At 41.1% G+C, this 12,470-nt stretch overlaps 1 protein-coding gene across 1 annotated transcript in view; it reads left to right on the top strand.

Moving 5' to 3' along the window:
• LOC113011429 (contactin-associated protein-like 4) overlaps window positions 1-12,470 on the top strand; it is a 152,533-nt gene that overhangs the window by 42,717 nt on the left and 97,346 nt on the right. The window contains exon 3 of the mRNA XM_026151015.1: window positions 8,173-8,366. Coding sequence (XP_026006800.1) covers window positions 8,173-8,366 — 194 coding nt within the window. The remainder of the gene's footprint in view (window positions 1-8,172; window positions 8,367-12,470) is intronic.

Genomic DNA, 12,470 nt, shown 5'->3' with positions numbered 1-12,470 from the left:
CCTCCCCGGTAGCCGTAATCCTCCGACATCAAGCGGTGCAGCTCCGTAGCTTAGCAAAGTCATATTAAAACTTTTGTTGACAGATTGCTGAGCGCTGTGTACCACATAAAATCGGTTCGCGGTCAGTAAGCACAACCAGAATTCATACATAAGGCGCACTGTCGAGTTTTGAGAAAATGAAAGGATTTTAGGCCGTGCAGCCCCTCCTGGCTGCATGTCGTTAGCGCGGTTAGCTCGTTAGCGTGGTTAGCTCGCTAACACGTTGACGCAGTCCAGCCCCACGCACGGGGCCATCCGCGGTAACTCGCTAACGGAGATTTTCCGCTTTCATCTTGTCATTGCCTGCAGGTGAAGCTATGGGGGAGGCGGAGTTGTGTTCAGTGAAGGAGAGGCAAGGCAGAGTAACGTTGCGTAGAGACAAAAGTGGACGAAAGAGAGGCAAACCTGCGGCTCCACAAGTATAATTATAACGTAACATAGACTATATCGATATAAACGATATTGCCACATCTTATATCTCGTATGAAAATATATCGATATTTTTTTTAAAAACTCGATATATCGCCCAGCCCTACTATACCCCTGCACTAAAATAATCCAGGTACAGTCAAAAGACCCAGAATAAACTCTACATTCTTTAAGTAGTACAGTGTATCCACAGGGGTTGCCGTTAATGTGTGAAGGAAAGTCTGTAGAAACAGATCATTTAAACATGAAAGAACTCCTGGGCTATAATAGAGTACCAGCTGAGATCCCACAGCAACATCTGGTTCAATGTCCTAACAAATAATTTCAAGACAGCGGTAACCCTCATGCATTTATTTTTCCTAATCTTGCTCTAGTATGTTGCCAGTAGATAAGGAAGTTCTTGGTTCGGGATCCCAGGGAGCATTCCCAGCTGTTTGCCGAGGAAATCGATGAATAAATGAATGTCTCCGACTCATTTCCATCTCTGCTGCAAACTCTGCTTCCTCTGGTTGTTCTCTAAGGAGCCGCTTCACTCTCACTTCATTTATCCACTAAGTGAACACCGATTATCAGGCTTTAAATATGACCTACACGGCACACCATAACAAGAAATCTATAATGTTTCACTCATTCAAACTTTATTGTTATTGATGAGCAGTGAAGGTCATGAACATGTGTTATATGTGATGAGATTATTCACTTTAAATGGAATAACTATAGATTACAATTCCATTTTTCATGGTATACCAAGTACATTTATACACCAAAAAAATGTGAATACGAGCAGAGCAGCCTCAGAACAGAAGATTGTAGTGATTCTTTAATCATGGGAGGTCTGTGTTCGCTGATAGCAAACAAAAACAATTTTTTTGGCTTCCTTTAACCACTGAACCAGTTTTGAATTACAGCCTTTTGTTTGACAGAAACTGTGATCTTCAAAGATCAGTTATTTTCCCTGCCAGGGACAGTGGTGCTTTGAGCTAAAAACTGGCATATTAACATGTTCAAATACAAAATGTTAATATGTTGAAGCTTGGCGGAGGATTGTAAGTGTGCATGTTCAAGTAACTACAATGAAGTTGAAGTTGCTGTTATCATTTTTTGAGTGCAATTCTGTATTTTTTTATGAGACTAATTTGTACTAAATTATAAAGTAATAAATCCTCTATGTCTGTGTATAAACCTCAGTGTCGATCAAGTAGTTGATCTGTATTTCTGTATTTCTCCAGAAGGAAGAAAGTGGAAGTCATTATATGTAAAGGGTGAGAGAAAGTAAAACCAAACCAGCTGAGAACTTTGAGGTTCACCACTCACCTCAGTCTGGAAATATTGCACATTTATGTAAACTACAGCTTGATATTTTACTGACGCACGCAAGGAAGGAATGAATGGACTGTTTGTATATGGCTTTATACTATTCTTCACATATATGGAAGACCTAAGGAAGAATCTGATGATAATGAGGATGCTAATAGAGATCCAGAGGAACCACTCAAAGTACTTTATACCGCAAGCAAATTTGTACATAGAGCTCTTCTCCCAGCACAAGCAGATAACAGATGTCTTACCCAGGACTGGAGGGTTTAAAGCAATAAGTGGATGACCCTCTCCGCCTCTTCAGCCACAGCAGCCATACAACAACAAGGCAGCAACACTGGGATTTGCAAATGAAAGACAAAAAAACAAAATCCCAAAGTCATTTATAAAGGAAACAAAAATATCCTTTTAAGCCAGACATTTTATGAAACAAAGCACCTTCCCTTTGCATTCACACATTCACCTGAGGGCCTGACAATGTACTTGGGACTTTAACCTGATGTAGCTGATCACATTGGAGGTCTGAAGGGGACACCAGAAGTGGATAAAAACCCCTTTATAGTCTATTGATTGGAGATGAATGGCCTATTAACAGAAACCTGGAGGATGAATGACTCATCTATTTCAGTTTCCCCACTGGTTACTGTTATCCTTCATTTATCTTTCCTTTCTCTGCTGCTCACTCTCTCCTTCTCTTCGTGATGTCCCATTTTTCTTTCCATATATCTTGCCCATCCCACCTCATCCTTTCGCTGAATTGCCCCTGTCCATCTTCTGCTTCATCTGCATTACATTTTATTTTCACTGGTAAGAAGTCATTTAGCCATCTCGGTCTTCTTGCCAAATGTTAATAGCAGTCTTCATGTTTAAACATTTTCTTTCTTCTGTAGGCGCCGCTGACAGTTATCAGTGACGCCGCTGCAATTATGCTGAAATTGACTTGAAAAGAATTATTGTGCCACAGTAATCATTTTCCCAAAGGGTTGGATTTGAAGGCAGAATTAAACTTTAATTGGAATCTGTAAATTGGAACTATGTAAGAGCAGCCAACTAATCAGGTATTGATTTTCATATTCAGTTACGCTCTGCGGTTTCCAAAAAGTTGTTATTTCTAAAATAGTATTACTTAAGTATCTGTTTTTTTCCCTGCATGTAATTATATTTGCAGCAGTCCAAGCTCATGTTTCTAGTCTGAATAATTCATAAATTCCCCAAATTTACATGATGCTGGATCTTTTGAAAGTAATCTTCTTGTTTCCATAAATTGCAAAAACAGCAATATTATCACAAAGGTCAGAACAGATTCATTAATTAGTTAATTAGTTTGGACACCTGATATTTATCAAGTCAACTGCAAGTGTCGGAAACCCCACGAACACTTTGATTAGTTTGAAACTATTTCAGCAAATTCTGCAAATTGAGATTTTTACACTCTAAAATAAGATGTATTACTTTCTTCATGGGCTCTTTTTGTAGCATCTCATATGGATGAATCTTTCCTGCTTCTCCTGCAGAGAACCTTCAGTATTCCTCAGCCTGGTGCTGCTGTCAGTGCCGCATCGAGCTCATTGGCCTCCTGGTGGACTTTCTGTCCGACTGACATGTTATCAGGCTGCTGAAATTACCCTCCAGACTTGGTATTCTCATGCAAATGACCAGTGCTCATTCTGGGTCGGGTGCTTGTATCAATCTGTTACATGTCTTTCCAGCTGCTTTCCTATCCCTTTAAGCTGCCTGTCTCTCTCTACCATTTCCTGTCTCACTTTTTTTAATTGTCTGTCTTTCAGTTCCTTTTATTTCTTCCTCTGGTCATTGCCTCTGTTCTGTTCCACTCAGTCTGTCTGCCTGTAGCTGCATGATCATGTATTAGCGCACAATTGAAGGTGAAATAGTAATTTGTTTATACTCATTCACCAACGTTGTACTTGTCAGCTTCCAATATTGTTGGATAATTAATATTAGACAAAGACTGCATTTGCCCTCGGGCAGCTAATTATGAAAAACACCTCATTTTCTCTCCATTCAGTGCTGAATTGTATGTCATGCGCTCCAGAATCCATCCATCTATCCACCCATTTTCTTAACTGCTTATCTAATTCAGGATTGTGGGGGTGTGGGACGTAACACAGAGAGACGGACAAGCAGTTGCACTCCCGTTCACTTCTACAGCTGTCACCAAGTGGCTTGTCTTGGACTGCAGGAGGTTCTTAGGGCATGACACTCACAGTGGTGCAGTGGTTACTACTGTCACCTCACAGCAAGCGGGTTCTGGGGTCAAATCCACCGTCTTCAGGCTTTCTGTGTGGAGTTGAGACACCAGACTGAAATGCCCTAAATGTTATCATTCAGTACCGAAGATTGGAAATTCAGGTGTAGGTTTCGTTTCTAAAATTCAAAGTGCCTTAAATCATTTCTTCTGGAATGGCCAGCAGATCCACTAGTTCCAAAGGTTCTGCATCTATAAGAGTCTGTGGGAAAATGGTAATGGTGATCTAAAATTTGACCCCTAAAGGCCATCATGATAAATCTGGGTGGGAATGAAGAAATGCACTTGGCTCTCCCAAATTTCCATCACTGAAGAGTCCTTGAGCTGCTCAGCAGCCCAAAGGTTAAACTGTTTTGGGAAGTTCCCAAGGGTGGACTTGCCAGTGTGGTAAGAGTATTCCTTGAAAAGACAACTGTCAGTAAAACTATCTGAAAAGTTGAAACAGGTGTAACGTTAATCACTGTTTATTTGACTTTTGGATAAACATCCAAAACAGATCTTGGCAAAATAACAATGTATGCAGCGCAGCGTGACTCTGCCCCGATTCGTCGGGCTACATTCATAATTTCATCCTCTGTTTGGCCATAAAGGCTGTGATATCACACTCCTGACCTCCATTAACCTTTAGCTCTTTTTGTAGGTGGTCAGATCAGGTATGCTGACAGACAGTGGGGGAGAAAGAATCCAAAACGATCTCTTTGATTTAAAGCGACAGCCGTGACACAAAGTGTTCAGACCATCCACCATCACTTCACCTCCATTGTATTAGCTGCAGTTACTGTGACAGGGTGGACACAGTAAATCTTTGTAACGCCTCTTAGCCTCTCAGTCATTTTGCTTTAATCTCTTTCTTCTTTTCTCCACAGTCTTATCTTTATGAGCAAAGGTCAGAGTGTCTGCTCTTTTCTGTTCTGCTGTCACTGGACACGTCTGTTAGTCAAGTTCTTAGCTCTGGCCTTTAAAGATCAGACTGGACCTGCCACCAGACCGGCACGGATTTCCTTTCACCGTTTAGTTTTTTTCCCATCAGTCTGCCGCCACATTGTTCTGCATTATTTTAAAATGATAAACAAAATAAATAGTTGTTCCAACTACTGTTTCCCATTTGAACTTCTTTACCTCGAAAACTGTCCCTACTGACAACCTGAACTGTACAGGTTGTCAGTAGGGACAGTTTTCAAAATATTGAAAACCGCAGAACTTGTTGGAGAGTTTATATAACTTGTCTGGCCCGGGAGCATCTTTGAGTCCACTGGGAGGAACTTGTAAGCATTGCTAGGCAAACTGACGTCTGAAATACCCCACTAAACCTGCTTCCACTTTGACCCAGCTCCGGCTCCCAAAAATTGGACAGAAACATTCAAATCTGTCATGTTTTTCGAAGGCTTATAATCTCTTTTGTGAAAATGAAGGTCTCAGGGAAAGACTATAAAAGCACAGGAGAAAATGCAAACTCCACAAAGAAAGGCCCTGCACAAATTATGCTCAAGAACCTCGTTTTGAAGGAACCAGTGAGTAACAGTGCTGCCTATGGTCTGCATTCATTCTCAGATGATGGCACAAACTGTCTGCAGAGCTGACAAGTGGAAGCAGCAAGCTAAATCTAATGGGCCAAACTGATAACATATGACTTCAAGCCACCTGATATCACCTGGAAATGAGACAGTCAGTGTGATCCGTTGTTCTTTTGTTGTTTTAGGCCATGGCAAGATGCAAGTATTTGTCTAGGATACTCGATGAGCCTTTAGCTGGAATTTGTGTTGTGTTTTGTTATGCCAAAGCTTCTGTCACTGGTTCTTTCTGCTTTAATTCCTTTATTCATGATGCAGGTTGCTCTAAGCCATAATTGGCTAGGATACGGTGTTCGGTGACACAGCAGGTTTTTAAGGAAACATAATCACCAAATCTTACAAGTGGCCATCTGGAATGACACCAGTGTTCTGTAATCTGATCTTGATGGTCTAGATTTTGTCATAGGGTTGCAAGAGGAGGTCCTGCAGCTATTTAGCTTTGTGCATGATTTTGCCTTTTAGCCTGCCTGCACAGCAGCATTTTGAGAGAATAATTGGCTCCAAGCTGATAAAAGAAAATGAGAGATGGCTGCGAGCGTGTTTATGTTCTCTACGGCTTTCTGACACGCAGCATGGGCGTGTTAGCTTGTGAGCTCAGTGGGACTCTGGTCAGCAGCCTCCTTCTTCAGAATTCGTCCATCTGGTGTTTGAGCTCCACACGTGCAAACACACACACACACACACACACACACACACACACACACACACGAAATTGCCTCTCTTTTTCTGCTTCTAACACCTCTTTATTGTGCAGCAGCCCATTTAATCAACTGCAGTTTATCTGTCCAGGCAGACTTCTGTCAATAACTCCCACACTTCTGCATGCATTGTGAGCAGTGTGCATGTTTTCACTAATGTGTACACACACACACACACACACACACACACACACACACACACACACACACACACACACACAACTGGGGTTTACCACTTCGGAGGACATTATATTGACTTACATTGATTTCCAGGACCTCACCTTGGCTCAGTCTTAAAGGGGATCTGTTATGCTTTTCCATATTCTGTTCCAATGGTGTATTCTCATAATTACACATTATGAAAATTGATTATGTGCCCTGTTACTAAACCTTCACTTGTTCAGGACGGTTTCATGTCACACTATCAGTGTACTTTCTCTAATGCGAGGGTCGGGAATAAACTTCCTCCGAGGGGGGCTGGGTTCTCTCTTAGAGACAGGGTGAGGAGTTTGGTCATTTGGGAAGCACTTGGAGTACAGCTGATTCTCCTCAGCATTTAAAAGAGCCAGTTGAGGTGGTTCAGGTATCTGTCTCAGGATGCCTCCTAGGTGAGATAGTTTCAGGCATGTCTTAGAGAACAAGGCCCTGGAGCAGACCCAGGACACAATGAAGAGGTTATAGCTCTTGGCTGGTTGGGAATACTTCTGTGACTTCCCAGATGAGTTGAGGAGGTGGCTAGGGAGAGGGAGGTCATGGATTGTCTGACTGCTGTGCCTGTAATGGATGGATGGCAATGAACCTATACCTGGACCTATAACACTCATTTCCAGTTCAGTTTTTTTTTACTGGATTCTACTGGAGTAGCTGTGCATGATTCATAGTTCAGAATGATCTCTATTCATATTATTCTGGGCCTTGGTGCAGCCCACAGTTCATCCTGTGTGAAGCAAAGCATTTTAGCTCTCTTTCTTCTCCCTTAAGCCAACTTTCTGGACTGGCTATGTAATAAGCACATAGGTGGGGCTACCTATCAGCTCAAGCGCCTGCGTGACCTCCTCTTCTCCTTGACCTTATACAGAGCTGTAGGTAGAGAAAAATGTTTTGAAATGGAGCATTTTGAGCAGTTTAACCTCTAAGCTTTTGGCTCATATGGACTGTTAGATTTACTGACCTCATTATTGGAAATTTAAATATGAACATTCACCACTGCAACAGGATATCTTTGCAGAATGAACTCCATTTAATCAAATAAGGAATATATTAAATTTAAAAGGATGAAGTGATCAGGTTTAGTGTCGCTGTCTTAAGCAGATCTTTTACGGATCTACAGTTTACACACAGACATTATCTGGAGATGGTTTTTTCATTGCTTTGAAATATTTAATGCTTTTAACGTAGGGTCTTTACCTTGAGGCAAGCCCCTTGAGGCAACTGTTGTTGTGTTTGGCACTATATAAATAAAATTGAATTGAATTGAATTCTGCATCTTTTAATCTTACATGTGACCTATAAATATGCTTCTGTTCCAAAACTGTTCCAAAACTTTAAGGCCCTGTGCATCGTGACAAATTCAACTTTTTAAGTTCCTAAAGAGAGTTCTTAAAGTACGATTTATATTTGAGTATAGCTTCTGAATGGTTCTAATGATGCATACTGTGGTTCAATCAATTTTCATTATTCGGGTTTCATAACTGAAAAGTGGGATTTTTGGCTCACAATGAAAGGTCAAGCAATGCAATTCATTCTTTTCTCCTCACCAGAACTTATTTCATCTCATCCAATCTACATGGACATCTAATACATCACTTATCTATAAATGGTGTCTTTTTTTTATATTCACATCTGTCTGCAGGAGCTGGAGGCTGGTCTCCTCTCATCTCAGACAAGTATCAGTGGTTGGAGGTCGACTTAGGCGAGCGCACCAAGATCACAGCTGTTGCCACACAAGGCCGTTATGGCAGCTCGGATTGGCTGACGTCCTACCTGCTGATGTTCAGTGACACGGGACACAACTGGAAGCAGTACAGACAGGAGGACAGCATAGGGGTGAGTAGGGTTTGGCGATCTTCTCCATAGTTCTATTGTCCCCCTGTGATATAAGTGTCCCCCCCGCCCCCTTCCATCCACGAGCAGGGAAGGTAGCTGAACAGGTAGTTGTTAAGGCAGCTGTCCAGCTTCCATAAAACATACAGTGCTGTGTGGGAAATAGAAAAACGCCACCGGCGCTACTGCTATGAGACAGATGGAGAGAAAGACCGAGGATTGTTTTTACACTTCCAGCATGATAAGAAACACGTTGGCTACACCAGCAGGAGAACATCATTTAGATATAATTGTGAATCGTTTAGTCTGACATAATTAGTGCCTGTAAGTGGGCTTTTTCAGTCTGTTTTTGTATATGTGGAACATAGCTCATCTGTCTCTATTCTTCACCATGACCTCACCACACACAGCAGTCTTTTACCAACAAACACACAAAATAAAGAAGTTTCATAGACCAGAGTGACAACAGACTAAAATACCCTCTTCCTATTTTCGTGATGCTGACTGGTGAATGTAGCTGCTCTCCTGCCAACAATCCTTTTCCCCAGGTTTCTCCTGTTTCCAGGAAAAATTCACAATGACTGTTGACTCCCTGAGCCTGGTTCTGCCAGAGGTTTCTTCCTGTCAAAAGGGAGTTTTTCCTTCCCACTGTTGCCAAAGTGCTTGCTCACAGGGGTCCTGATTTTTGGGGTTTTCTCTGTTTTTTCTGTATTGATGTAAGGTCTCTACCTTACAACATAAAGGACATTGCGGCGCTATTGAAAATCAAATTGAATTCAATGCTGTAATCCATAATCCATGCATCCATAAATTTTGTTAGTTTGTCTTTTACCCCAGTGCCAAATTGACAAAGAAGCACAGTCTACATACACAGTCCACACACTACACAATTTCAACTCACATTTCACTGCAACCTGGAAACAACAATCCTATTTCAGGACTTTGTAAGCAGCTAATCACTGCATCCGCATTAAAGTCAGATGCTGAATAAATGAGCTTGCTGTCTTTGCTGATTCTGTTGCCTCACTACCTGCAGTACAGACACAATAAGTGTTACACAATAAAATAAGTGAACCAAAAGAGAACTTTTTGGATGTGTGTGGCATTGAGTTGTTCAGTTTCCCCAACAATCACTCTTTCCAGCCACATTAAATGAGTCAAAAACTTAATAAGTCTAAGCTCCTACCCTGTATTGCACTGTGGTGTTTCCCCCCAGGGATCACTAAACAGGATGCATTTATTGTAAGTCATATGAAGTGATGTGTTGTCTTGTTGTGGCTTGATCTGTCCTGTACAGATAAACTCAGCCATTATGCATTTATCCTTTCATTTCTGATGTATGAGCCCAGGTTGGAATCTGCTGAGTCTGCAGACCTTCTGACACCACTGTTAGCTGCAGATCATGAGGAGAGAGGCAGTCAAATGGGGCAATCAAAAATAGATAGATAGATGATAGATGGATAGATTTAAATAACAGTTCTTCTTGCTCTTGCTGTTCAAAGCACTTTATGTTTTGTTGCTTGTTGAAGCGCTTTGAAAAGTCAGAAAGACTAAAATAAATTATATATAAATACCACTCTACTTACATTGTACCCTTTAATATGATTCAAACTAAATGCAAATAAGATCCGACATTTAAGACTTATAGACATACCCCTTCTATCAGAAAATACAGATTTGTCTTATAAAGGCTAACCCCAGCTGTACACGATGAACCTTTGATTTTTAATCTCAAATCAAACATGTGATTATTGCATTTTAAGTGCAAGAAGGTTAAGGCCATTGTTTGTTTTTAAAGACAAAAAGCAGTGATTAAACACATTATTCTGCTCTTATCTGTCCAAAACAGCTTCACCTACAACTAGTCATCTAAGAGAACAGAAAAGGGCATGTGTCACTCACAGACTCCGATGAACCCTTGGCCATTCGATCTTAAAAAAAGATGTAATGATCTAACAAATTAAGTCCATCCACAATGTCTGCTGATGTTGCATCATACACTTGATCGCTTGACACTTTTTGCTGTTGATTAGTGGAAGATGTGTGTGACCCAGGAGTATAGATGAGACTGAATGGAAAGAGCGTGTGTTTTAAAAAACAAAAACATTCTGTGCTTCTCATTAATTCATTTTTTATATACATTTCATTTTTAGGCCACGTGATAAAAAAGCCCTCACTCTTACACACTCAGTTAGGTGTTTCACTAAAGTACATCCTAAAGACAGAACCAGAGTACACAGACAGATAACAAATGTAAAGGAAAACCAGAACCACTTAAGTCCAGTAAGTCTTTCTACCATAGGAGGATTTTGCTCACGGGGCTTATTTCCACTTGTCTCCGTAAGGATCAGTGCAAATTAACCAAAAATGATCACGTTTGTGCTGCGATGAATGACTGTGTACTCATCACAGTACTGTTTGCACTGGGTGAAATAGACATGAAAGGATCAGTGAAGCTGTTCTGGAAATCCTGTGCAGGCCCAAAGCCTTAATCAGACACCTTCTGTAGAATTCTTCTGTAATTTGTTACCTTCCTGTGGATCATTTTATTACTTTTCCCCCACTGATCACAACTAACAACATGGCAGAAACATGGCAAAACATAGGCATGAAGTGATAAAGCCTCAGCTGGTCTCTGTAGGGCTGATTAATGAAAAAAATCAACAAGATGGGTCACAGACGCAGCGAGGCATCGCCTCCCGCCTCTTCGTAGACACAGCACTTCCCTTTGGCGTTTTCTCATTGCACAAGTGTCATGTTGGACTCTGTTGTATTTGTCCCACTGCAGTGGCGATACATGGTTTAGTATAATGGCACTAGAATACTAAGTAGTTTTGGTGTTGAAAGCAAACACAGTGATGAATCCTGTCAGCTCAGTGAGCCACTTCAAAATATGTACCTGCATGCTCCCTGTGACTTGGACACTAGCTCAAACAACAAACCTGTAAAGTTTTCCACTGTGTACATGGACACTGATCCAGGAAGAAAGCGCATTTGTTACAGAGCTGCAGAGAGGAGCTTTGATTAGAAGTCGAGCTGAGTTTTAATCCAACTAATCTCAGAACTGTGGATCTTTTCTGAGAAAGCAGAGGAAACTGCTCCTAACAGTTTAAAAACATCTTGATCTGAGGTGCTACACAAGTTCTCTACAAACCCAGTCACATTTCAAAGGATTTTGGAAATTTGTGAATTTGTCAGCCAGGCATAAAGACTCTTCCAGAAGAGAAAGTTAATGGCAGAGTTCCTGGATCATTTGCGACTTTTGCTTTAGTGGGCAGAAGACCAGGGAAGGGAATTTGTTGTTTTCCTCTTCCTCTCTGAGGATGACATCTTTTTTCTCTCTCTCTCTTTTTCCTCAGAAGCCCGTGGGTGCTTGGAAATACTGCAATCCATCTTTTCTTTATTGTCTCGTTCCTCTTTATCTGTTTGCTTTCTCTTGCCTGGAGGGCTGAAGATGAGGAAACAAGTCCTGCTCTTTTCACTTTTCCCTGTTTCTCAAATTCCCTTTATTACTTTATTTTGTTTTCTTATTTGCTGTCTTTACTGCTTATCGCCCTCCTTCTTCTCGCCAGGTGATTCTCTTCCCCCTCTGTCATTTTCCACTGATACTCATCACTCTGGTGCATCCTTCCTGCTGTTTGCCTCAATGCTTTGAGCAGATGAAACACTCAGCCTCTCACTTTTTTGGACTGCAGCTTTCACTCAACTCCATACGAACAGAAACATTACTCTTACACTCCTAAACAATTCTGTATCGGATTTTTCTCAGCAGAACAGCATTGGCCCTGAATTCCAGCACTTTAAAGTAATGTAGTAATGCCTTCTCCTCCTCTCTGATGAGGTCTCTGTCTTGAGTCAAGGTTGCAGGTCTGGTTCACAAATTTTTCATCTTTGAGTCAGAATATTTATGCTCACATCCTGTCTGCAAACAACATGCTGTTATTTTAACAATCATCTATTGTTCTTTTAGTCTCTTCAAAGGAACATGTAGTATCAAAAACCTCCTAACATTAATGGAACATTCCTGTTAAGAAAAACCTGGTGCAATTGGATCACATGATACAAATAATACAATTTATTCCAAACTTCGCTGATGTTGCAGATTAA

The sequence above is a fragment of the Astatotilapia calliptera genome, chromosome 18, assembly GCF_900246225.1.
Source record: "Astatotilapia calliptera chromosome 18, fAstCal1.2, whole genome shotgun sequence".
Taxonomy (NCBI): Eukaryota; Metazoa; Chordata; class Actinopteri; order Cichliformes; family Cichlidae; genus Astatotilapia; species Astatotilapia calliptera.
This window is presented reverse-complemented; position numbering and strand designations above follow the sequence as displayed.